This window comes from Chelonia mydas, chromosome 3 (assembly GCF_015237465.2).
Source record: "Chelonia mydas isolate rCheMyd1 chromosome 3, rCheMyd1.pri.v2, whole genome shotgun sequence".
Classification (NCBI taxonomy): domain Eukaryota; kingdom Metazoa; phylum Chordata; order Testudines; family Cheloniidae; genus Chelonia; species Chelonia mydas.
Genome location: NC_057851.1, coordinates 701,008 through 728,191, shown reverse-complemented (window position 1 = coordinate 728,191; position 27,184 = coordinate 701,008). Strand labels below are relative to the sequence as shown.

Here is a 27,184-nt window from a genome sequence, read left to right as displayed (position 1 = left end):
GTATTTCTTCTGATAATTCCGGATATTCTCCATGCCTACAGAAACATTTAACTTCTTGCTGAATCCTGCTAGGCTCATAGCCTCAGTTATGTCATGTGACAGGGAGTTCCACAGGCCCCTTGTGCGAAAATATTTCCTTGGATCAGTTTTATTTTGCTGCCTTTCAGTCCCAATGAATGTCCCCATCATTTAAACAGACACTTCTGATCTCCCTTCTCTCGACCGTGCATTGTTTTAGAAACTTTAATCATGTCCCTTCTCATTCGTCTCCTTTCCAAGGGGACAATCCACTCTGAACAGAAGAGTTTTTCCCAAGTCCGTGACCATTCCTGCTGCCCTTCTCTAACCCCCCTAGTTGTGCAACACCCTATTTAAGAGGCTGATGAGAACTCCACATGGTGTTCAGATGAGCCCACACCACTGATCAGGGAATACACCACCCATGCCTTATACACCCCAATATCTTGTTTGCTTTTCTGAGCCCAGCTGCGTGCTGAGTTGAGGTCCCATTGAACTGCCAATGGCCCCCTCTTCAGAGCCCTCTCCGGTGCACAGGAAGTTCACGTTATTTTCTCCAATGTGCATCACCTTGCATCTCTCAGTAGGAAACATCACTGGCCATCAGTTTACCTGCTTACACAGCAGGCTCTTTGGCACCTAGCCCAACATGCCCCAGTCCTGGCTGACGTACCTAACATGACTTGGGCCCCATCTAAATCATCCATCACTCACAACCCACCGTGAAACAGGTGGTCTACGCACAGGTGCCATCCCCCAGGCTGCAGGGTGCCCTGGCCTGCCTCCTGGCTTCACTCACCGATTGCCCTGGAGAGGTTGAGGCCCCCATTCACTCTCCCATCCATGGTGACCTTGCCGCCAGCGTTCTTTATCCTGGCCAACTCCAGCTCATCCTCCGGCTTGTGATCATAGGACATGTCCACGGCTTTGCCGCCCTCCGACACCACGCAGCGAGAGTCTCCAGCGTTGGCTACGATCAGCTGCTTCCCCCGAATAAGGGCTACCACAGCAGTCGTCCCGCTGTCAGAGCCAGGCTGAGAGACAAGGGGTTTGGTGAGACTTCTTTCCAGATACACAATGCCCCTAGCCCTAAAGGAACCATTCAGGGGAGAGAAGGTACAGACCTGCCCCAGGAGCCCTTATAGGACATCAGATGTACCAGACCTCCCATCCCAAAAGGTGCAGGGTCCAAAGAGGGGGCCACTGCAGGAGGCGGGGGAAGGGGCGGGGGCTCGGAACCGGTGTGAAAGGAACAGAACGTGTACGTTTTCCCAGGAGTGGGACATCTCCTCTCCCCCCAAGAGAAAAAACACCGTCCTAGGAACACCGGTGAGCTCAATAGCACGGCCTGCAGCTGTCCTCTCCTTTCATATGGAGGGGCAAGCGGTGGTGACTCCGGCCTCAGCCTGCCTCAAGCAGAGGCTGCACTGCAGGCTGGAGCCGACGGTCCTTGCAGCCTGCGCTTGGGTAGTGGAAAGGATGGAGATGTCTGCAGTCTCCATCCCACTGCACCTAGCTGCAGTCCGAGGCCTCCCAGCCAGCCGCCAATGCCGTCCTCAGCTGGCTGGCCAGCTGGCTGGGGAGCTGCTCATGACCAGCATTTGCTGTGTGCAGGTGAGACACACAGCCCGGCTGGCTGCTCCCGAAGGCACTGCTGTGCTGTTCTGCGGTACACTCTGCGGAACTCGGGTTCTGGGCAGAGCTCCGACCAGATACGCTAGCAGTGGAATCTCCCTCTGCAGCTTCCCCACAGCCCATGCCCCATTCCAAACCCTCCACAGCCTCCGGGTGGGAAGACACCTGCTTCAGGCAGCATGCTCCGCCACAGGAAAGCTGTGTAGGAAATCAATGGGCTGCACAGAGCAGAAAGCCTCCATGGCCAAGGGGCATCCTCCGGCTCCCCAGTGACCCGCGGGTGCTCCCCGGCACAGGACTAACAACGCTAGAGAAGGCAGAAATGGGATGTGCACCTCCTCTTTCCCCTCCATGCCTGGTAACATCATCTCTTCCTCTTCGTCCTCATCCTCCTCAGCCTCTTCTGTGTCATCCTCATCCTCTTCATTCTCTGCCTCCTCACTGCTGTAGCCATCCTCATCCTCACTGCACTCCTACAGAAACAAGAGAGACCATCAGAGAACAGGAATGCCTGGCTCTGAGGGCACAAGCCCCTCTGGGAGGATGGACAAGATGAGCTCAGCAAGAGGGAGCCAATGACCCAGCAGGTCTTTTCTCTCTCTGGTGCATAGGATCTGGGCAGCAGGTAGCAGCTCCCAGCTCATGCACTGGCCAGTGTCTGCAGCACCCTCGCTCCACAGGCCCACGGAGAGGCAGTGCGGACGCAGGTGTTGGCCTGTAAATCCCACCTCGACGGCAGGCCTGGGGTGGCCCGATGCTCTCACAGCCCTTAAAGAATGTGGCGAGAGAGACATTCCCCACCCCCAGGAAGGGCAGATGCCCCAGAGCTCTGGCGCCTACCTCACTGTCCTCCTCCTCTTCGGCCTCATCTGAGTCGTCCTCACTGTCTTCAAAAAATTTGGACTTGGTTGTGCCCTGGGGCTTTCCGGTGGAGGAGCAGGAGGGCCCCGCCTCCCCAGTGGAGGAGGTGACCGTCTCTTCACCCCTGCCCACTTCGGCCTGCTTTGCAGCACAGCTGTTGCCCCCAGCTTCGGCTCCGTCCGAGGTGGAGGAAATGCCCGTGGCCTCGTTGTTTGGCTTCCCATTCTTCCTCTCCCTGTGCTCGGCCAGCTCCCCCGGACTGGTCTCTCCATTCACGCTCGTCTCCCCATCACGTTCCTGGCCCATCTCCCCGGCTAGCGGGAGTGGCTTGTTTCTGAGGTTCTTGATGCAGTTCTGTCCATAGCGGGTCAGCAGTTCCTCAATGGTCATTGTGGCTTCTTCGTGCAGAAGGGCTGCTTCCTCGTGGTCAACTGCAAGAGAGAGGGCAAGTCAGAGCAGAAAACGCTTGCTGTCCTGCCAGTGGGGTGGCGGCAGGACAGCAAGGCAGGACAGATTTGGCTCCAAGCTGCGCTAGCCAAGAGATGCCTTGTGTTCCAGCAGTGCCCGCGCAGACACACGCAGGGAGAGCGCTGCCCCATGCAGCTCCCAGGCCAAGCAGGCAGGCCGCCTGCAATAGGCAGTGGAGAGGGCGACCATCACACTCGCACAGCGCGCACACTGGGCTCTGTGGACACACAGCAGCCAGCTCTCAGCCGCTAAGCCTGGCCGATGCTCACTGGCCAACATCATGGACATAGTGGCCACCAAGGAGGGATGTGAAGCGCCTTCCAGATTAGCCAATGGAAGCTCAGCTCAAGGTGCGGGGTTGGGGGGGAGGCGCTCACAAGTGGGAACAGCTGATGCTGGCGAAGCGTTTGGGTTTTGTTTGGGGGTGGGTCTGTTTTCTTGCACAGATCAGACACCACAAACGAGAAAGGCTAAGCTTCTCAAGGGCCAGGTCACTCCGTAGGGCTCTGGCACAGGTCGCTTGCCCACCTGAAATCCAGGCACTGGGGCCATGAGGAAACATGTAACGCTAAGGCACACCCTTCCCAAACACCAAACCGGTCTAGGAGTTCAAGGGAGAATCTTGCTGCTTCCCTGAAGCTGGCTTTTTGCTAGATTTTCCTTTGCTAGTCAGCTCGAAGATGGGAAGTGAAATGACTCTATCCAGAGTGCTGTCAGATGCAGAGAGCAAACTAAAGGGCTTTCCCCACCAGGTTTAGGAACCCGGGTGTCCCCGGCACTCGCAGAGAAATGCCATGGTCCAGTGCAGGTGCCCCTTTATGTTGACTCGAAGGCTGGCAGCGAGGCCCCCAGTAATTCTCGTTTCCTGGTCGGGGCTTTGCTCCTTGCCCTGACAGACATGCCCAGGGGGGAAAGCACATTTGCTTCATTGAATGAAAAAGGCAGAGAGTCTTGGGCCAGAGTCACCTGGCTTCAGTTCACCTCCGTCCCACCACTTGTCCATCCGTCCGTGGACCCCACACCCCACCCCGGAGCAGCGAGCTCAGGACGCTGCTGCCCATTTCACTGACACCACGTCTCAGCTCAGACCAGTATTGCCATGGCCCAGAAAGCTCGAACCCTTGGCTGGAGCAGAGCACCTGCTGCAGATACACCCCTCCCTTGGGTGTGTCAGTTAAATGAGCAAGCTTGCCAAAACAACTCCGACTCCCCCATGCCAGCCCGGAGCGCTGGGGGGGTGAGGCACCTCGAGGAGGCCGCTAAGTCAGCTCCAGCTGCACTGTGTTTAACTGGCTCCTTTAAACAGCAAAACCATTCCCTAACACAGTCACTGCCCTGCCCCTCCCACAGCTGGTGGCCAGCGCCTCAGTGCTCAGCCTCAGCTACTTACCATCATCTTCATCAGCCACTTTCTCCTTCTCCTCCTCGTCCTCCTGGGGCCGCCCAGCGATCTGAGCGAGCTCCTTAATCACCTCCTCTGTGGTCAGCTTGGCATCGATGGCCAGGAAGGCGTCCTCCAGGGCCTACAGACAAACACACAGCATGGGGGCTGCATGCTGTTCAGGGGAGTGCCTGCCCCTCTCTCAGCAGCACCAGGATCCCATCACGTCCCCAGCCCCTCCAGGAGAATCACTGAGGTGACTGGCCAGGTTGGCCAAAGAGCGCGTGGGGGGATGGGATGGCACTGGGGAGGGTCAGCATGAGGAACAACCCCTCGTTCCTACAGGTCACTGGCTTGGCCAGACTGGTCTGCACCCAGAACATGCTGCCTAATGCCACGTTCTCCCAGAGCCCCACTCTGCCATCGCTGTGAGTCTCAAGGGGCTGGATTTCTCTCACCTACACTGCTGCCCATCAGTCCGATTCCTGCATTGATCTAGGAGGAGATTGAAAACTAGGGCAGCTCTGTGGGGATATGGAGAGCAGAGAGGGGGACTCTCTGTAGGGAACACAAGACATGAGCCAGAACTGAGCACTGCCTCTCAGTAACTTCAAGGGTGCTAAAGGAGAGAGGAGGAACAGCTAAACAACAAGGCCAACAGCTAGTGAGCAGAAGACCCAAGGTGGAGAAAGGAAGAAAGCTTCCCTGGGAGAATAACCAGGCCCTGGGACACCCTCCGAGGGAGGGGCTGGGCAATCCCAGAGGACACCGGGACCTGGGTGGGGACTAGACACCCAGAGAGGCCTGTTCTCCTGCCTTAGTGCCTACACTTATCCACTGCAGTGCCAGGCTCTTACCTTCTGTAGTTTGCCTTCCTTGTACGCCTTCTGGTCCTTGATTATCTCTGGGAGATACTTGGCACAATACAGGGCAACCTCTTCCCCTGAAAGAGAGCAGAGGCTGCTTGAAAAGCCTGCTCCTTCCAGTGGCCCTAGGCACAGAGCGAGCTGAGCTGTGACTGCTCAGAGGGAAATCTAGAGCCTCTGGCCAGGACGAAGGTCAGTGCAGAAACCATAGTAAAGAACAGAACTAGCAAATACCGAGTTAAACAGAGTTTATTGGGGAAGAATCAACACAGCTTTTCTAAAGGGAAATCATGCCTCACCAATCTATTAGAATTCTTTGAGGGGGTCAACAAGCATGTGGCCAAGAGTGATCCAGTGGATAGAGTGTACCTGGACTTTCAGAAAGACTCTGACAAGGTCCCTCTACAAAGACTTTTAAGGAAACTTATGCTGTGGCTACACAAGAGAGCACTGATGCAGCTACACCGCTCCAGAGAGCTCTCCTGTCAGTTTAACTACACCAGCCCCCGCGAGAAGCTCTCCCGCCGACATAGCACTGTCCACACCAGCATAAGTTATGGCGCTCAGGAGCGCAGCTAATTCACACCCAGGAGCAACATAACTTATGTTGACTTAAGCTGTAGTGTAACCAGAGCCTAAGCTGTCATGGGATAAGAGGGTCCCCCAAGGATCTGTACAAAGACCTGTGCTGTTCAACACATTCATTGCTGATCTGGAAGAAAGAGTGAACTATGAAGAGGCAAAGTTTGCAGATGATACAAAGTTACTCGAGATAGTTAAGTTCAAAGCTGACTACAAAAAGTTCCAGGGGGATCTCACAAAACTGGGTCATTGAGCAGGAAAATAGATGAAATTCAACATTGATAAGCGTGAAGTAACGCATGATGGGTTCGAAATTAGCTGTTATCACTCAAGAAAGATCTTGGAGTCACAGTGAATAGTTCTCTGAAAACTTCAGCTCAATGTGCAGCAGCACTCAAAGAGGCTAACAGATTGGTAGGAACCATTAGGAAAGTGATAGAAAAGAAGACTGAAAATATCATAATGCCCCTATGTAAGTCCATGGTACATCCACACCTTGAATACTGTGTCAAGTTCTGGTTATCCCATCTCAGAAAGGTTATAGTGGAGCTGGAAAAGGTTCAGAAAAGGGGAACAAAGATGATGAAGTTTATGAAAGGGCTTCTATATGAGGAGAGATTAAAATGATTAGGGCTGTTCATCTTGGAAAAGAGACGACTAAGAGGGGACATGACAGAGATCTAGAAAATCATGCCTGGTGTGGAGAGAGTGAATAATGAAGTGTTATTTACCCTTTTCCACAATACAAAAACCAGGATACTCAATACAATTAACAGGTAGCAGAATGAATACAAACAAGAGGAAGTACCTTTTCACACAATGCACAATTCATCTGTGAAACTCATTGCCAGGGATGTTGTGATGGCCAAAGTAGAACTGGGCTCAAAAAAAGAAATAGTGAAGTTCATGGAGGGCAGGTCCATCAATGGCTATTAGCCAAGATGGTCAGGGACACAACCCTATGCTTGGGGCAACCCTAAAGCTCGGACTACCAGAAGCCGGCAAGAGAAAACAGGATGGATCACTAACTGCCTTGTTATGTGCACTCGCCATGAAGCTCCAGTATGGACAACTGTCAGAGACAGGCTACTGTGCTAGAGGGACCATGGTCTGACCCTACATGGCAGTTCTTATAGAATATAATTAATGCAAATCAGCATGGGTTTATGGCCTGTGAAAACAGGCCCTGTCAAACGAATGCGCTATCTGGTTTTGATGAAATGACACATTTGGCTGATAAAGGTCATCGTGCTGATGTAACGGACAGACTTCTGTAAGGTGTTTGACTTGGTGCCACGACATTTTTATTAAAGAAGGGAAGGCTAAGGGGTGACCTGATCCCAGTCTATCCGCACACGGGGTGGGGGGGGGAGAAGAAAAGGAGAGAGACAGCGATTTGACCATGGAGGGAGTCTTCAGTGGAGCAGGCAAAGGGGTCACAGCCCAGTGTCTGGAAGCTGAGGCTGGACAGATTCAGACCAGAAATAAGATGCAACTACGACGACAGCGACAGCCGCTGCAGGTAACGAGCCACTGGCACCGTGCATCCTCCATCGCCGGCACCGTCTAAACCAGGCCTGGAGAGTTGCCGAAAAGCTCTGCTCTAGTTCAAATAGGGATTAATACAAGGATTACCACAAGTGTTACACCAGAGGTCAGAGAGATGATCACAGAGGTTCCTCCTGGCTTTATGGCCTATAAATCTCTGGTTCCTAACTGAGGAGAGCAGCAGCGGAGAGAGTCACTCTAAAACACCCTGGTAGGACCTAGGGAGACAAGGAGGCGGGAACACGGAGAGGCATACTAGGCTTATAACAAAGATTGGCCAGACACACTCAAATGCGAGTTGCGGGTCTCAAATCACCCGAAATTGTGATCAGTAACTGCTAGTGGCTGTACCCCCTCAATCCAAGGTGCTGCAGCTACCCACCATCTCCTTTAGCTGCTTCCCCCAACCCACCAGCATCACCTCAGACTGGTTTAGGATGAATCTCCTCTGCACTCCAATCTCGTTAGTACAACACCCTTCTCTCTGACTCTGACAAATACAGTCTTGTCTCACTCAGACCCCTTCAGAATGCTGCTGCAAATATCACTGTCCTAGCTGGGGCGCTCTAGGTCACCCGTCTCTTCGCATTCCTCCACTGCCCCCCCCCCTCTACTGTAGCTAACAAAAGCTAATGGTCTTCACTCTCAACACCCTGTCCACACCAACCTGTCCTCTCTCATTCATTAGCGAAAGGCTGACTCCTGCCTCCGACTGGCCCGTGGTGCCGGCCTCAACTGCCCCCTTGGTACATTTTCGAGCCTTCTCCCCTGCCGCCCATGTATTTGAGAGAAGCTCCCTGCAAACATCCACAAAGCTGCCTCGTTCTCCTCCAACACCCTCTGTTGCCATGAGGCTTCCAAAAAAAAAAAAAAAAAAAAAAAAAAAAAAGAAAGAAACCTGACCACCTCTAGGCTGCTGGTGTGCGGAGACCCCCGCCCCTCCTGCTCAACAAAGCTGACTCTCTCTTCCCTTGCCACCCCGTCTGGCTGGGTCCCTCTTGTTCTTACTTTGACTGTAAGCTATTTGGGGAAGGAGTCATCTTTTTGTCCCGTGTGTAAAGCTCCTAGCACGGGGGTTCTGGCCCATGACAGAGGCTTGTAGCTGCTATGGTAACACAAGCCAATACTACCAACAACACAAAACACAATGACACAATACACAGGGAGGTTGAGAATTCCAGGGTTCAGTTTCAAAGTGAGCATCCTGCTTGGACGCAGCAGCAAGAGACAGGGCAGGGCTTGCACTTACGATGGGGACTCCACGGTGACCGTGGGCCAGGCAGACAGCACGTGACTTTGGACAGACGTGTCCAGCACCCACACACCACCTGAACTCAAAGGCATTTCCAAAAAGTCCTTGATCTGTCCCTGTTCCTCAACTGCCAGCCAGAGGATAACAACCCTCTCCTACCTGACAGGGCTGTTGCAAGATGTGAGCTGCTCAGATACGACCAGGGTGGGGTGGCAAATAAATAAATGCTGTTGTCCGCAGGCTCGGGCGGATGTCACTGTATTGGTTACACTGCAAGTAGAGATGCCAGACCGTGTTTCTGCACAGAGGTACAGAATACGTGCATTCTGATTGGAAACTGACCCTGGACAGAATCCATCCACCTAGGCATTTATAGAAAGCTTAGGAGTCTGGGGGCCCACATATCTAGTACTGGCTTCACTGGGCGTGCAGAGGCAAAAGGACTAGCTCAGTGGTTCTCCAAGGTTTGCATTGGTGACCCCTTCACACAGCAAGCCTCTGAGTGCGACCCCCTTATACGTTAAAAACACTTTTTAAAATCTTTAACACTATTATAAATGCTGGAGGACAAGAAGGGTTTGGGGGTGGAGGCAGACAGTTTGCGACCCCCATGTAATAACCTCGTGAGCCCCTGAGGGGTCACGACCCCTGGTTTGAGAACTCCTGGACTAGCTGGAACCTAACAGAACTTTTCCATCTCTTGGTCTCTGTGGACACAGGCTTCAGTCTGACGTGGGAAGTGGGGCGTGGGTAGCAGCATCAAGGCAAGGACCTTCAGCTACAGTCTAGAAACTAAAGCAGGATCAAGGTCACCAACTGCAGTCCCCCAGAGCAGCTTGCAAACCCCAAGTCATCCCCTCACCGCAGAACTGGAAAGGCCCCTTCCTCTAGGACCCGCTCTGTGTACGCACGCACTCACCTCCAAGTGGTGACCCTCAAACCGCTCCCCCGCCCGACTGCACAGCTGGAAAAAAACAGCCTCAGTCCTAGAATGCCTCCTGTGGATCCTTCAAGCCCAACTCCCACTGCACAGAGGGAGGTTGTGCAGATCCCACTGTGCCAACCCAGTGCCCTTCCTCCCACAGCCCCACACAGCCTCAGTCTGCGCTTTGCCCCAGAGAACACATCCCAGGAAGGAGCAGGGTTTTTACTGCCAGAGGGGTTTGCCCTGGAGGGGCAGCCACTGCAGCAGACCAGAGCAGTTCCCCGTGAGAAGCTGCCCAAGTACACTTCCCTGGAAAGAGCGAGAGGAGCAGTTACCTCCGTGTCCATCGTAGACGGAGAACATGGCCGTCTCACTGTCCAGCTCCGGAATACAGTTGTGAGCATCCTGAAAGAGAAAGCACCAGGTCAGGAGCGTTGGGGTTGCATGGGCTCCCAGCAGATGACCTGGCATGAACGGAGCTGAGGGGCAAGGAAACACGGTACTGGCACAGACACACTCACATTTCACACCCGGAGATTTCCGCGCTCCCACCCTGTTCTCACAAAACCAGAGGAGGGCAGGGACAGTAAGCAGCAGTGCCTGGGGCCATGTCTCACGACAGCTGCTACAGCTACGTGCCACTGCGGCGCACACGCTTCCTTCTGTGACAGAAGGGGTGTTGCTGTCGCAGGACCTCCACCTCCCTTATCCATGGCATCTAGGCTGATAGAAGCAACCCTTCATTGACCTAGCTAGGTCTGCCCCAGAGAGTGGGTCAGCGCAACTACAGCGGGCAGGGGGGGTGAATTTGAGACCCCGCTGAGAACCTCCCAGACCCACAGCACACTCTCCACCTACAGGTCACCAGTGCAGCTCACTCCTCTGGGGAAGGGCATGCAAATCTTCAGCCTCCTGCTATGCACAGCAGCCTCCTCACTCCTCCAGACTGAGAGCTTATTAAAATGGTAACTTGGGATTCTGCCAGTCCTGAGCCAGAATCCAGCCCTATCCCTCCAGGCTCCCGTCACCATACCATCCGAGTGTATTTATCCCCACACCCCCTGTGCGGCAGGACAGGCATATTGGCCTCATTGTACAGATGGGAATGGAGGTCCAGGGAGACCAAGTGCTTACCTACACAAGGAAGTGTACTGGCATGACTATGCCACCATAGCACACCAGGAGAACCACAGTGATAGCATCGTACTGGTAGTTATGCTGGTAAGTTTCCCCATGTAAACAAGCCCCAAGGGACTTGGCCAAAGTCAAACAGGGTGTCTGCAGCCCCTCCCGCTGCTGGGCTCCTTTCCCCAGTTCATAAGCAGCCCAGAGCTACACACACTGGAGTGTCACCTGCTCCAGTCATACCTGACAGGAGGGAGAGTGTCCCACTGACCAGCGAGAGCAGGAAGTGGTACGGCAGCACCACCACATTCCCCAGGCCCTCACAGGGGATCCCTGCACACCTGGGTTAGAAGCCTTTCCCCTCTCTCTGGCCCGAGTGCGGCAAGCCTGTCCTGGGCATGCCAAGTGGACTCTGCCCCGTGTAGCTGGGTAACGGCGTCCTGAAAGGCAGGCTGAGGAGTCCAGAACTGACACTGTCCCCCACTGTTCTCTGGGCACTGGAGCGAATCAGAAATAGTGTCACGCAAATCCCACCTCCCAGGCCGGTGTGTCTGCCATGGCACTAGTGTCAGAATCCTGCTCGTTCTCCGGCCGCCCAGGGAACCTCCCAAGTGAGCCAAGCAGAAAGGGTGGCCCGCCAAGGGGACTGCTTAACACAAAAATGAAACCCTTTCTGGCCTTTATCTACAGGCACTCAGCCACGGAGGTAACAAGCACAGAACAATCACCTGTACAGAGCAGAACATCACAGCGCTGCAGACAAGGGCTCAAGACCAAATTCCTTCCCTGCCCCAGACCTGGGCCCCAGGAACAGCAGCTGGCAGGGACTTGGGCTGGAGTTGAAGCACAGACTGTACCTGTCAGACTAACCGTTCTCTGGCTGGTGCTCAGCCTGCGGGGGGGGGGGTGTGTGTGTGAAATGCCTGGAGGTCTCGAAATGCTGAACACTCCCTCTCAACACAGGTGCTTTGTTCTTCGCTTGGTAATTGGGGATGGCTCTGTTTGAGTGAATCTCCTGCTGACACTGAGACTTACCTCATCAGAGGAGCTCTACAGGAAAATTCACTAGCAACAGTGTTCACTGACTCCTCTTTCCCCATTATTCAGCCTAATTTAACAGGGTTTGAAGAGGCCAAAAAGCAAAACCAACCCTCCACAGCCAAGATGAGAGGTGGCACCAAGTTAGTGCCCGAGGAAAGTGCAAATAACCACCAGCAAAACAGCAACACTGACCCACGCGGGGCACTGCCAATGCACAAGGGGAACAGGCCACGCGCGTAACAGTAGGCCATGGAGAAGGAGGGATATAGCTCCTCAGTTCACCTGCTGGGTATTCTCCTAGCTGATTGCTAAGAACTCAGTGGCAGAAGCCTGGGAAGGGGACACTTGCAGGAAATCAAACAATGGCAAAGATAAGGTGTCATCACAGAGAACACCTAGGCTTTTTGAGAAGAAGTCAAGCTGTTAACTGGGGGACCCAGCTGCCAAGCTGAGGCCAAATCCCAGCCCGGGGGGATACTCTGAGTTCCCAGCCTGTGGGGAAGGAAGGTTGGGTGGGCAGCAGCAGCTGGAGCAGAGTCTGACAGAGACTCTGCTCCAGCTCTGTCTCTGTCAGACTCTTGTCTGGCCCCCTCCAGCCAGGAGCCCTGCCAGTTCTCACTGGGCAAGCAGGGGAGGCTGGGGTTTCCATGCAAGTGACAATCATTTTCCAGCACCAATCCACTGTCTCTTCTAATCTTAGAGGCTGGGGGAATGGGCAGCTCCCTGTGCTCTGCTCCCCTTCCAACCCAAGAATGGAAGGTGGAGGGAAGGAAATAGGCTGATCCAATGCATCCAACAGGGATTGTGATGGTTATCTCAATGCCATTGAGGGAGTTCTGTTGGGCTGGACCCAGAGCTCCGGGACAGGCTCGTTTACACTGGCACAGCAGATTAAATCCTACGTTAGGGTGACAGTAAGTGCACAGTTAAACACTTGAAAATCAGGAAATGCCAGAGGAACTTGCATTTGGCATGGATCGTTCTTTTACTACATCTTTATTTTGATGGTATAGCAGAGAGACTAGAAAGGAGAATCTCCCCTGCAAAAGCCTTTGTTTATTTCTGTGGAAGTATCAGAAAAGCTGCGTCTTGGCTCTTTTGCCAGGGGACTCCTTGACTGAAACGTAGCCTGGACATTCTCAGCCCTTAACCACAGCGGTAGGGGTGTTGAATCCTTAGTAAGAGAGTTTGTTTCCATGGGATTTACCTATGGCATTAATGAAAACAAAGAGTAAACCAAGTGAATAAACATCCCTTCATTGTAGTGGTGATGGCACTGTCCTACCAGGTCCCCAGTTGACCACAGTCACTTCTAGGTGGAAACAAGAGCTCCATTTAATGTCAGAACAAGCCAGGACCTTTTGTTTGTGTGTCAGACCTTCTTCATCCACTACAAGCAGCAAAATGGGCCCTAGCCCCAGTAGGTCTTCCTTGTAGGTCACCACTAATGCTGAACACACAGCTTAAACCCTGCCCCCTTGGACCAAGAATGCAGCCTCTTCAGGGCAGAGCCATCTTCGTATTATATCTTTGTATAGCACCCTGCAGAGCAGGGCTCTGGCCCATGAGTGGGGCTCCTGGGCACCGTAATGCTACAAATAATATTTGGGTGGGGTGCGTGACGACACTGGTTTAATTAAATACAATCCAGTACAGCACCTTCTGACATGTAAACGTAGCTAATGTAATCAGGAAATTGGGAGAGACAGCTACTCTGTGGTGACAAGGTGGGTGTGGGCGCCTACAGAGAAGAGAACACAATGACTTCTGTACAGTCACTTGCCAGAGAATTCTAAGAAAGCTGGAATCACAAGCAAGCAGCCAGGATAAACCCTAGGTGGCTGAATGGCAGCTAATTCACAGCAAACAATGGAAATTCTGTCACAAGAGAGAATTTACCACAGAGAAGAATCTGAGATTGTAAACGCTTTGGGGCAGGGACCATGTTTTCATTTTGTTTGTCCAGCGCCTAGCACCACACTGGTCCTACAGTAATACAAACAACAACGACAAGACACTTGGGCAGAAAGAGGGAGCTTAGAGCCTGTGACGGGGCTGCCTGTGGGAGCCAGCCAAGGTCACTCAGTCAGGGTGAACTGCAAACAGAACAGGGCAGAAAACCCCCAAACGCTGGTGGATATTCCACTACTTAGATTTACCAAAACAGCCCAAACCAGCTTCTATAGCACCTCCCTGGGTACTCAGAAGTCCAAATAATGCAGTTCCCTTAAAGTACCCAGACTCAGGCCTCCATCCAGACACACATCAAACATAGGATGATAAATTCTGAAAATCTTATTTCATCATAGAAAAGAAAAGATTCTCCTGACCCCAAAGGACCAAGTGCCAGATCCAGGTCAAATGATAACTCAGATCTTACCGAAAATACATGCTTACAGTCAATCCTTAGTAACTAAACTAAAATCTATTAAAAAAAGAAAAGAGCGCATGCTGGTTAAAAGATCAGTAAACAGACAGACTTGGGTTCAGTTCTTGAGGTTCAGATGCAGAGCAGAGCTGAGCTTGTAGTTGCCAAAAGTCCTTTTAGAAATAGTTCATGGGTTATAGTCCAATGTCCATGTTCAGGGTGACTCCAGTCATTGACTGGGGATCTCAATCCTTATGGCTCAGGGTTTCCCCTTCTTGAAACCCAAAGCAGATCTGAGATGAAGAAGGATCGTGTCCCAAGGTTTTTATACATTTCCTGCAGCCATTTGGCCTGAGAAAACAATCGGCTTCACTTTCCTTCTCCCAAACATCCTGGCAATTAGCCCAGGGTAATTTACCCATTAAAAGTTCAGATACCGGTTACCACAACCTTCAAAGAGCCATATAGACAATAATACTATGTCACTCAAGTGTCTTCCTAAATGTTAATATTCCTCTTTTGACCTTTGAATCAAAGCTATAGCCATAGACAAGACTTACTTGCTGACATCACAAGACCTGAACAAACATCTACCCTTTTATCTCTAACAACGCGGGGTGCATTTCACAGCTCTATTCATTTACAGATCTTCCTAACCAGTCTTTAAAGTTCGGTCATGGGTCAGGTCAGCCTGTGAGCTAATTAACTCTTTCTGGCCCTGTCACCTTTCAATGAGATATTATATTACACTCACAAAGTTACACCCCCAACGCAAAATTGATGCGGGAAGGGATGACACAAACATCACTGACTGCATCCCAAGAGCTCCCCATCCTGGGTTCGGTCTCACTTCAGCTTGTACTGGGTTAGAAGCCATATTAGTGTATAACAGAAATGCTTTACCAAAGTCATGTTCAATAACATGATTGAATCTTTTTACAAACTCAAGGTAAAACTTGGTTAGAACAACAGTGGATTGGATCTGCTCTTGCCGCATGGTTCCTGTATGTCTTATGTGATCTTGCCAAGACCTAAAGAACATAGCTACTTTATCCATACAAGCTCTGGCAAATGCTTGAAACCCAATTAACATCAAGTCCATGAAGATATTAATGTTGTCCATAGTACAGGAATCTTGGAATTTAGCTGCGAAAGCAGTATGGTCGTGTGCCTCAGTTTCCCTTTTCCTACAGCACATCAGGTTTGGAATGTCTTTTCCTCTGTGAAAAGTTCCAAGACTGTTTACAGGCATTAACTGTGCAACATTAGTATAACAAGGCCTTTTAACACAAAGTATGATCTTATGTATCACTTAACATATTCAAGGGATTTTCCAAAGATTAGACACATTGTACATTTCTACAGTTTTTGCTAATAGCAACACATTAGTTACAAGAATTACCATTAACAATAACAACAAATTCATTGCAAGTGTCCATCTACAATCATTTTTGTCATGCCCCACCTTTGGCTTAAAACCACTGGGGTTTCGGCATTTTAGGCTTCCCTTTGCAAAATTAAAGTCTCTTTTTCCCCCTTGTCCTGAAGGATCAGACCCTGATTTCTCTCGCTTAACAGAATTCACTGGCTGATTGGGCATGCTCTCTGTGCTAACAGCTATTAGCAAACCCTTTTCCCTGCCAGACAAGTAATTTGCATTACCACAGACAGAAGCCAGTTTACTAGTTTTCAGATCCTTGACTGCTACTGATTCCAAGGCTGGACTCTGTCTTAAAGAGAAACCATCCATTTTCACTAACAAGCTAGACTCTATGTTCTGTTGTTCTTCACTTACCAACCTCTGCTTCCACCTGGAATCAGATGTTAAGTTCACTGAGAGACTACAAGTCATATCCAAAGTGTCTAGAGAGGAGAGTGTACCTGCCATCCCCTGCATTCTCAAGAGATTAGCTGCACAGCTGTTTTGTTCTGCAGACTCAGCTACCAAGTCTTCCCTCTGAACCTGAGACACAGACTGTTCACTTACAGAATCAGCATGGAGACATTCCTCTCTCAACAACCTTGTCTCCCCAACAAGCTGGCCAAACACAGCCACTTCGTTATAGGACTGCTCAACTTTCTTAACAGCTTTCACTTCATCTGAGACCTTCTCAAAGTTATCCACACTGGATCTTTCAAAAGAAAAGTCAGTGGATCCATTCACAACAGAAAATTTCTGGCTGTTAGGAACTGAAACTTTCTTGATTAAATCACTTTCACACCCTTCAGTTGCAGTAAACTGCTTGCAAAGACTACCATGAGGATTCCTTTCCCTAGGAGCTTCTCTAAACAACAATTCACCCCTCTCAGAAATTCTGCCCTTACCCTCTTCACCTAGGGCTTGCTCTAAAGGAACACTTCCCTGAGCAACCACAGACTCTTTCTCGGTCTTACTCACATCCAGGATCACCTCTGGTCCATCAGGTGGATTCCTACACAATCCCCTTTCAGAGTAACAGCCGTGTTAGTTTGTATTCGCAAAAAGAAAAGGCAAACTTACAGACTTCCTAGATAACAGGTTAGAAGCATTCTCCTTCCCTTTGCCACACACAAGTTCAGGAATCTTTTCCTTCTTGCTACAAGTTTCCACACCATCAGTAGTTAACACAATTAAATCACCTTCATTCTCTCCTTGTGCCCTGGCTAGGATATCACCCTGATCAGACAGAGTTGCTACACCCTTTCCCAAAAGCACATTACAACAGGCAAAATACAAGCATCAGAATTGTCTGGTCTCTGGGATTTTGCTAAGATACTAACTAGATGCAACCTAGTTACAGTGCCATTCTCCCGAGCGGACGCAAACTTAGGACCGGTTTCAGAGTAACAGTCGTGTTAGTCTGTATTCGCAAAAAGAAAAGGAGTACTTGTGGCACCTTAGAGACTAACCAATTTATTTGAGCATAAGCTTTCGTGAGCTACAGCTCACTTCATCGGATGCATACTGTGGAAGTATACATACAGTATGCATCCGATGAAGTGAGCTATAGCTCACGAAAGCTTATGCTCAAATAAATTGGTTAGTCTCTAAGAAACTTAGGACCATTCTCTTCCTGGGCTTTAGTTGAATTCAGGACCAACTCTGAGACAACTGCACTATTTTCAGCCATCACAGGCTGAAAGGCATCTTATGTCTGCTCCATAGACAAAGAAGAGCCGGAGACACATTCTCTTTTACCAGACACACAGCTTGGGATCTTGTTTTCCTTGTCTCAGCACACAGGGCTATTCACAGACAACTGCTTGGAGATCAGGGTAGCTCCCTCCATAGGCAAGTCAATACCCCTGACAGACACAAGCACATTTCCTTCACTGTCACAATTCTCCACACAGGTAACAGGTAAGGTATAGGGACACTCGTCTTCCACTATCCTTGCCTTCCCAAACTGCTGACTAGATAAAGCCATCAGCTCACACGGCTGCCTAGGCTCATTCAAAATCTCCTTGTTCTCCTCTCCCTTTGCTTGATCTAATTCCAGATTTACTTCTGAGACATTAGATAGACATTCAGAAACTTCATTCACGGCCAAACAGCTACTTTCCAAAGACAAACTTTTGGAAAAACCCTCCATAGACACAACCTTAGGATTAATCCTCCCCTGTGCCTGGTTTGTGTTAACTTGACTGAACATAGCTTTAATATAATTTCCAATCGTAAGATCCTTAGGAATTGTGTTTTTCACTCCCACAATCATGGTGCCCTCAAATCCCTTCCATTTCAGGTGGATCTGAGCCAAAGGCACCCTGACAAAATACTCAGATACAACAACAGTTACACTTTTACCTGGCAAATAATCTTCCTCCCTGACAAGACTTGCTTTAACTAAAGTAATATCTGCTGTGGTGTCCCTCCATGCCATACACCTTACTCCATTCACTTCTGCACTGCTAATAAACTCTGCATTATTTTCCCCATATTTAGCTTTGAGTTTTAAGGTCAAATGCTTCAGAGACCACAGAAACAGCATTTGCACACAGGGCACCAACACTGGGCTGTGTGTGGCTTGCCTGTGAGTTTATAATAATAGGATTAGCATTTACCGTGGCATTTGGGGTTGCTGGTTTTGGGCCGCCCTTCAGGGTCGGGCAATCTGGTCTCATGTGGCCAAGCACACTACAGTGATAGCATGTAACCTGTTTATTCTTGAGGTGAGAGCTTCTTCCCTCTGGGCCCCCATGAGCTCCTTTATAAGAGTCAGGGCCAGGTTTACTTTTAAATCCTCCCCTCCACTTAAACTGGGGAGAATGGTGATTAGCTTTCCCATGGGATTTCCACCCTTCCCGAGCCCTGTTTTGGGTATGGGCATCCGCAATCTCATTTGAGCAGGGGGTTGAACTAGATGACCTCCTGAGGTCCCTTCCAACCCTGATATTCTATAGTTCTATGATTCTATTATCTCTGCAGCCCGTAGGACTGACTCAGGGTCCCCATCACCCACAGCTGCTCTCACATGGTCAGTCACAAGGTCTAAGAACTGTTCCAAAGTTATTAAATCCAGCAGTTTTTCAAAACTCCCATGCACCTTTGCTCCCACAACCCACTTTTTAACAAAACCCATCAGCTTATGAGCACATTCTACAACAGTACAATTATTAAACATCTTGAACTTTCTAAACTTAATGCTGTAAGCATCAGGAGTAACCCTGAACCGCCTTAACACAGAATCTTTAAACCAGTCATAATCCAAGGCTTCTTGTTCCCCCAATTCATTAAATACCTCCCTGGCTTTTCCAGTCAGCAGGACAGGCATTCGCTGACCATCGGGGATCTGGTATAGATTGCAGAGGCATTCAGAGGCAGACAAAAACTCCTCTATGTCCTCAGTATCGTTGTAAATGGGACACATCCTCTCCCAGTTCTTCTCGTGGCGGTGGGGAAGTGGAGTACCAGGTGGCGATGACTTTCTCCGCTCTTCCATGACTTGGAGCTGAAGTTTGGCCATCTCCCGTTCCATGTTGTGAGTCTCCTGTTGCCTCTGTTGAGCTTTCTCCTCAGCAGCCAGCAGCTCCAGACGCCCCTTACGAGCTCTTTCTTCCAATTCAGCATGCTTTTGTGCTTTTCCAGCAATTGAAGATCTGCTAGATTCTGTTCATGCTCCAGGTGCAGTTTATTTGCTGCCTTTTGCATCCTAATTTTTTCTCCATCTTCTGTAGCGTCCGGTAAGGGCTGTGTTCCTGCCCCCTGATTGCTGGCCATTAACAGATCACTCAGTTCTTGATTTGTATCTTTCTTTCTAAACATTATCCCCTTTTCTGAACACAAATCTTCCAGGGCTTTTTTGTCAAGGCCCTCATATGCTTTTTACTCACCCATTGCAACTGCTCTTTAATCAACCAAACTCTCACCACCAAAATTCAAATTTGGATAGCGTGGGGTTCTGACCCAAAGCTTAATTGATCTGGTTCTGTGGATCCTGCCGACTATGCCACTGTGACGGCGCTGCCTGTGGGAGCCAGCTGAGGTCACTCAATCAGGGTGAACTGCAAACAGAACAGGGCAGACAAACCCCAAACACTGGTGGATATTCCACTCCTTAGATTAACCCAGCCAGCACAAAACAGCTTCTATAGCACCTCCCTGGGTACTCAGACGTCCAAACAACGCAGTGCCCTTAAAGTACCCAGCCTCAGGCCTCCTCCAGACACACCTGTCAAACATAGGATGATAAATTCTGAAAATCTTATTTCATCATAGAAAAGAAAAGGTTCTCCTGAACCCAAAGGACCAAGCCCCAGACCCAGGTCAAATGATAACTTAGATCTTACCCCAAACACACGCTTACAGTCAATCCTTATTAACTAAACTAAAATTTATTAAAAAAGGAGAGAGCGAGCGTGCTGGTTAAAAGATCGATATACAGACAGACTTGAGTTCAGTTCTTGAGGTTCAGATGCAGAGCAGAGCTGAGCTTGTTGTGGCCAAAAGTCACCTTCACCTCCCAACTAAAGCCTCTCCAACGCATCATCAAGGATCTACAACCTATCCTGAAGGATGACCCATCACTCTCACAGATCTTGGGAGACAGGCCAGTCCTTGCCTACAGACAGCCCCCCAACCTGAAGCAAATACTCACCAGCAACCACACAAAATCACTAACCCAGGAATCTATCCTTGCAACAAAGCCCGTTGCCAACTGTGCCCACATATCTATTCAGGGGACCCATCATAGGGCCTAATCACATCAGCCACACTATCAGAGGCTCGTTCACCTGCACATCTACCAATATGATAGATGCCATCATGTGCCCGCAATGCCCCTCTGCCATGTACATTGGCCAAACTGGACAGTCTCTATGTAAAAGAATAAATGGACACAAATCAGACATCAAGAATTATAACATTCAAAAACCAGTCGGAGAACACTTCAATCTCTCTGGTCACTCGATTACAGACCTAAAAGTCGCAATATTACAACAAAAAAACTTCAAAAACAGACTCCAATGACAGACTGCTGAACTGGAATTAATTTGCAAACTGGACACAATTAACCTAGGCTTGAATAAAGACTGGGAGTGGATGTCTCATTACACAAAGTAAAACTATTTTCCCATGTCTATTTTCCCCCCCACTGTTCCTCACATGTTCTTGTCAACTGCTGGAAATGGCCCACCTTGATTATCACTACAAAAGGTTGTTTTGTTTTGTTTTTTTTCCCCCTCTCCTGCTGGTAATAGCTCACCTTAACTGATCACTCTCGTTATAGTGTGTATGGTAACACCCATTGTTTCATGTTCTCTGTATGTATAAATATCTTCTTACTATATGTTCCATTCTATGCATCTGATGAAGTGGGCTGTAGCTCACGAAAGCTTATGCTCAAATAAATTTGTTAGTCTTGAAGGTGCCACAAGTCCTCCTGTTCTTTTTGCTGTCTACAATAGGGAAGTTTTCGAACATTTCTCACCATTGCTGAGAGCATTCCAGCTCCAGCAGTGCTAGCAATATTGGGAGCCCTAGCGTAGATGGGTTGTGGTGTTTTTAACACCAGGTCCTTTGCAGAGCACATTAACTGAGGGTGTTAAATCACTGGCACCAGCCAGGGGCTATCCATTACAAGTCCACCCCTACTCTTGGTAAACTGACAACAGCTACCTGAGCGTCTCTAAGTGCCAAGATCTCTTACACATTTAAAAAAAAAAAAACCAACAACTCCGGAGGCCTCCAAACAATACATTTAGCTAGTCTATGCACCCCTGTGTTCCTGTTACCCATACTCTTGTCCACTGGGTTCCACACTCACCTGTCACATGTTCCCTATTTAGACAATCTGTTCTTTGGGGTACAGACTGCCTCATTATATATTTGTCCAGAGCCCAGCAGAATGAGGCCCTAAGCACGACTGGGGTGTCCAGGCCCTACTGAGATATAAATAAGTTAAAGTTGCCAAACATTTTCCATGTGAGCATTTCCACTACACAAACTTTTATTGGGAGTCACCTACAAATGTGTGTCATCCATCTACGCTAGAATTTACAACTGTGCTAATTAACACCACCCAGAACTGAAAGTTCAAGTGCAAACATATAAAAAAATACATGTTACTCAGAGCTTCCACCGAACCCCATGGGAAAGTGAAAAATCTAATTAAAATCATGGAAAAGGCAAATCTCAAAGCAAGTCAACTCATGGAGGGGAGAGAATATGGCACTGGGACCCCAGGAAATGCAATGTGCTGGCCAAGTTCAGCTCAGTGCCACATGTGAGCCCACAGGCCTTCACAGGAAAGCTGCCACTAGTGCGGCTCAGGACACCAGTGTTTCTACCTTTGTAAACACACCCGAACCATGGCTACATTTAATGGTTCCACCACTGTTGTTGCCAGCAAGGAGTTTTGCCTATGAAGCTGGCCATACAATACAGCTCCAGGCTCAGGCTTTGGTCCATTTCAAGTGGTCAGGGGCAGATGTACCAGGCCTCAGAACCTTGACAACACTTGGAAAATTGTGCCAAAGTGTCCCACTGCTGCTCCCGTTGCTTTGGCTCCACCAGCATTAGGAAAAAGAGGCAGCCCTAGCAGAGTCGCACCATCAAACACGCAGAGTCTGTTGAGGACCACTGCACCAGAGCAAGCACGGCTGATGGCGTCACACACGGTACAGTAGAGTGAAGCTCCCAGCTCTGGCTCAATCCTGCAAAACTACAAATCTCTGGGGGTGGCCCCTCTTTGTGTGTCGATGGCGTGTCTGAAAGCACAACGTGCTGGAGGGCCTGTGTCCAGTCTGGTGACATGGCCACAGAGACGCAATGCTGCCTTTGAATGGAGTGAGCGAGCAGAGTCTCACCCACATCATCATACCCTCCTTATTTCGAACACTTCCAGCCTGTCTGCCCCAGGGCTCTCAGCATGGCTCCCACTAGTGCTGACATGGCCTACCTGCCCAACACACCCCTGCACCCTGTGCTACCTCAGTTCAACCTCTACCGACAGCCCCAAGCACTAACCGCCTTGCCGAGACTGCGGTGTGCATCCACCTTCTTTGTGCTACTGCTCCTCCTGCACAGAGCTCATCAGCGCAGTCGGACTGGGGCACTGCCATTCAATCACCTGGGCACAAGCGCACACAGCATTCCCCCGAAGGTGCAGACAAGAGCTTCGTGGAGCTTCTCCCACACGTGCTGTGCCGGGCCAGAACTATTTCCATCCCAGTTCCTTTGAAAGGCAGCACAATTTTTTACAGCCCCCTAGCCCCCCCCAGTGTAGTTCAATGAGAAACCAGAAAAAGCATCCGATATGTTTTCACTCTCACATACAAAAAGCCTGAAAGGATTTTACTCAAATTCTGTAAATACCTCCCCCCAAAGGCCTAAAAAATTTCAGCCTAAAGGTGAAGGATTCATAGTCTCAAGTGTGTGACAAAGGGGGACCAGATGGGTGAGGTAATATTGTATCTTTTACTGGATCAATTTCTGTTGTGAAAGAGAGAAGCTTTCAAGCTACACACAGCTCTTCCTTTTAGTTACCAGCAAGATGGCTACAGTATTTCAAAAGCTGTAAATCATTTGATACCATGGCTCGCAAAACCCTACTTGGAAAAATAAATACCAGCGGGCTTGGATGTGACACTGTCACAGAGATTGTGAACTAACCAAAGGCTGAGTGTAGACAAAAAACTATAATCAAACACCACTCTATTGAGATGAGAGGTGTACAGCAGGGAACAGAATTAGAATTAGCCCTTTCCTAATTTAACATCTTTGTTAATAATCTGGAAGATGGGCGCAAACAGCACATTAATAAAATTCACAGAGGGAGTTAAATGAAGAGAAGCTGTACATACTACTGAAGGTGAGACACAATGTGAAGGGATGTGTGCGGTCTCCATAAGAGGGAGTGTTACTAAGAAATTCCAGCTGGTGACGAGAGCCTTACTTTGCTCCTGACCCTTGGCAACCAGGCCCATTTTTACCCTGGTTTTAGTTTGGGCTGCGGACTGCAACCCTAACTGGTATGGTAGTTATGCTCCCATCTGGCTGCAGGAGCCTGCTGTACACCAAGATCAGCCCCGGAACTTTTTTAACGTAAGCAAGACTCTTGAGATATTAGATACATGGACACAGAATAAAACGAGATTTCACCTGAACAAATGCAGCTAATCCAGCTGGTGACAAAGACTCCAAAACCCAGCTCCTCATTGATGTATAGATTTTAACGCCAGAAGGGATTATAAGATCATCTAATCGGACTTTCAGCATGACACAGACCATGGTGTCTGACCCAGTTACCCCTGTATTGAGCCCAATGATTTACATTTGACTAAAGAATCTTCCAGAAAAGCAGCCAGTCTGGATCTAAAGACAAAAAGGGAAGGAGAACCCATCCCTGTCCTTGGCAGTTTGTCCCAATGGTTCCTCGCCCCATGTTAAAAATGTGCAAAGGAGAAACAGGGTAGCAGGAATGGGTGAGACACTTGCAGTGGGGAGAGCAGAGAGGAAGCTAGCCAGGAGACTGCAGTGTGATATGGCTCCAATGAAAGGTCAGTACAGTTTGTGGCTACGAATACATCACATTCTACAGCAGGGAAAGGATGGTCTCTCACTCCTCAGCTCAGGGAAATCCCAACTAGGATTCTGCTCTCAGCTCTGGCCCCTCAGTCGCACCAGGCTCGTGTCCCTGAGCAAGGAGAGGGCAGTCTGTCCCATCTGTATGGCTCCTCTGGGACTGCAAGAGTATACTGTGCTCTGTTCTGGGCATTTAATTATCAGCAGGATATTGAGGGCTTGGCAGGGAGTTCAGAGATAAGCCACAGACATGCCCCAGGCTGGAAGAAGTGTACTGTGGGGTGCTAAAACAAGTGAAATCCCACCCCCTCTGCAAAACAAGTGAGGGAAAGACACAATAGCATCCTGGGGATGTTTCACTATCAGTCTGGGGAGAGAGAGAATTAAATGTACAAAGAAGCAATTAAGGGTGAATCTCAGGAGAGGTGGACAAATCTGGCTGAGGAAGGGACGGGAGACACTTAACACCGAATTCTCTGCGGGGAACCTGTCCTGGGAGGGGGTGACGGGACCTAACAAGGCTTTAAAGGGGGCCTGTTGTACTTAATGCCACCCTCCCCACCCCTGGTGTCCTGCAGGCCCCCTACCACCCTAGGGCTCCTCTCTTCTCCCCAGTGGGATCCCGCAGCCTCCCCCACTACCCCAAGTGTCCTCTCTCCCCGCAGGGCCAACTGCCATAGGTCTCCTACCCCACCCCAAGAAACCACAAGCTTCCCTTCCCCCAGTATCCTGCCCTCCCCCCCATCTCCTTCCCCACCCCAGGATCTCAAGGGTCTCCTCTCTCCCCAAAACGCTGCGGGTTCCCCTGCCCCGAAATCTCACAGGTCTCCCAACCCCCCTAATCTCTTCCCCTCCCTTCCCCCCCGGGGACCCGCACGCCCTCCCCAATCTCTTCTCCCCCCTTCCCCGCCGGGGACCTGTGCACCCCCCCAATCTCTTCTCCTCAGAGTCCCATGCCCTCCTCAATCTCTTCCCCCCCCGGGGCCCCGCGCGCCCCCCCCCGGGTCTCCCCCTCGGCCCCCCCCCGGGGCCCCGCGCGCGCGCCCCCCCGCCGGGTCTCCCCGCGCGCCCCCCCCCGGGGCCCCGCGCGCCCCCCCCGGGTCTCCCCCTCGGCCCCCCCCCCGGGGCCCCGCGCGCGCGCGCCCCCCCGGGTCTCCCCCTCGGCCCCCCCCCCCGGGGCCCCGCGCGCGGCCCCCCCCCCGGGTCTCCCCCTCGGCCCCCCCCCCCGGGTCTCCCCCTCGGCCCCCCCCCGGGGCCCCGCGCGCCCCCCCCGGGTCTCCCCCCCCGGCCCCCCCCCCCGGGGCCCCGCGCGCCCCCCCCCCGGGTCTCCCCCTCGGCCCCCCCCCCGGGCCCCGCGCCCCCCCCCCGGGTCTCCCCCTCGGCCCCCCCCCCGGGCCCCGCGCGCCCCCCCCCCCGGGTCTCCCCCTCGGCCCCCCCCCCGGTCTCCCCCTCGGCCCCCCCCCGGTCTCCCCCCCCAGGGGCCCCGCGCGCCCCCCCCGGGTCTCCCCCTCGGCCCCCCCCCCCAGGGGCCCCGCGCGCCCCCCCCCGGGTCTCCCCCTCGGCCCCCCCCCAGGGGCCCCGCGCGCCCCCCCCCCGGGTCTCCCCCTCGGCCCCCCCCCCCGGGGCCCCGCGCGCCCCCCCCCCCGGGTCTCCCCCTCGGCCCCCCCCCCGGGGCCCCGCGCGCCCCCCCCCCGGGTCTCCCCCTCGGCCCCCCCCCCGGGGCCCCGCGCGCCCCCCCCCCGGGTCTCCCCCTCGGCCCCCCCCCCGGGGCCCCGCGCGCCCCCCCCCCGGGTCTCCCCCTCGGCCCCCCCGGGGCCCCGCGCCCCCCCCCCCCGGGGCTCCCCCTCGCCCCCCCCCGGGGCCCCGCGCCCCCTCACCTCCATGGAGACCCGCCAGCCCTGCATGGCGCTGAAGCCGAAGTGCAGCGGGCGCGGCCCGGCCCCGGCGCCGTCCCCCGAGCTCTTCACCGTGCTGGGCTGGGACAGGTAGGCGCCCATGGTGCGGCGGCCTCGCCGGGGGCCCGGGCCCTGCCGCGGGGACGGGCGGGCGGGACGCGAGCGGAGCGCGGGAGCGAGGCGGAACCAGGCACCACGGAGCCAGCGGCCGGAACCAGAGCGGCCGGAAGCGAGGGCCATAGAGCCCCGCTGGGGGCGAGCGAGCGGCCGGAAATACCTGCCACAGAACCGCCGCGGGCGGACAGAGCGGCCACCGGGGCCGGGCCGCGGGCCGGGCAGCGCGCGGGCTCGCGGCGGAGGCTGGTGGCGGGGCCGGGCCGGGTAGGGCCGGGAGCAGGAGCTCCGCGTCTCTGGGGGGCGCGGGGGTGCCCCTCCCCCACGGCGTCCCCCCACACACACCCCGGGGCCCCTGTGTGCGCGCCCCTCCCCCACGGCGTCCTCCCCCTCCCCGCCGGGGCCCCTGTCTGCGCGCCCCTCCCCCACGGCATCCCCCCCGGGCCCCTCTGCGCCCCTCCCCCCCGGGGCCCCTGTGTGTGCCCCTCCCCCACGGCATCCCCCCCGGGCCCCTCTGCGCCCCTCCCCCCCGGGTCCCCTGTGTGTGCCCCTCCCCCACGTGCTTCCCCCCCAGGCCCCTCTACGTCCCTCCCCCCCGGGGGCCCTGTGTGCGCACCCCTCCCCCACGTGCTCCCTCCACCCCCCAGGGCCCCTGTGTGTGCCCCTCCCCCACGGCATCCCCTCTCCCCCCCTTGGGGGCCCCGTGTGTGTCCCTCCCCCACGTGTTTGATCAGTAGGTCACATTTAAGATGAAAGACTAAAAGTCTCTTGGTACCACTGAAGCAACTGGACACTGTTAAGAGCAGGATCCCAGCCTTCATTTGCCTTCAGATGGCCCCACCTCACAGGCACCTTCAGCAATTGCTGAGCTGGAAAAGTCCCAAGAGGGGCATATTTATGGGCTTGTAACTGTTTAACATGATGAATGTTTTGTGTCCGTTAGAGAGTTGAGCACATCTCTTCATTTGTTCTTGGTCCTCAATTATATTCTCCCCCTGCACGTTCTTTCCTGTGGGCCTGATCCTCCTCTTCCCTATACATGTGGGCATGGAAACTGGCACAGTAGGGGTCATGGTGAAGTGGGAAAGTAGGAGGACCTTGGGCT

At 52.2% G+C, this 27,184-nt stretch overlaps 1 protein-coding gene across 1 annotated transcript in view; it reads right to left on the bottom strand.

The window, feature by feature from the left end:
* Positions 1-26,204, bottom strand: part of PPM1G (protein phosphatase, Mg2+/Mn2+ dependent 1G) — a 29,186-nt gene extending 2,982 nt beyond the window's left edge. Inside the window, exons 1-7 of the mRNA XM_037893593.2 lie at positions 25,948-26,204; positions 9,872-9,941; positions 5,221-5,306; positions 4,373-4,505; positions 2,494-2,945; positions 1,989-2,126; positions 818-1,052 (exon numbers count right to left, since the gene is read on the bottom strand). Of these exons, the coding sequence (XP_037749521.1) occupies positions 818-1,052; positions 1,989-2,126; positions 2,494-2,945; positions 4,373-4,505; positions 5,221-5,306; positions 9,872-9,941; positions 25,948-26,067 (1,234 nt within the window). The 5' untranslated portion in view covers positions 26,068-26,204. The remainder of the gene's footprint in view (positions 1-817; positions 1,053-1,988; positions 2,127-2,493; positions 2,946-4,372; positions 4,506-5,220; positions 5,307-9,871; positions 9,942-25,947) is intronic.
* Positions 26,205-27,184: the final 980 nt, after the last annotated feature.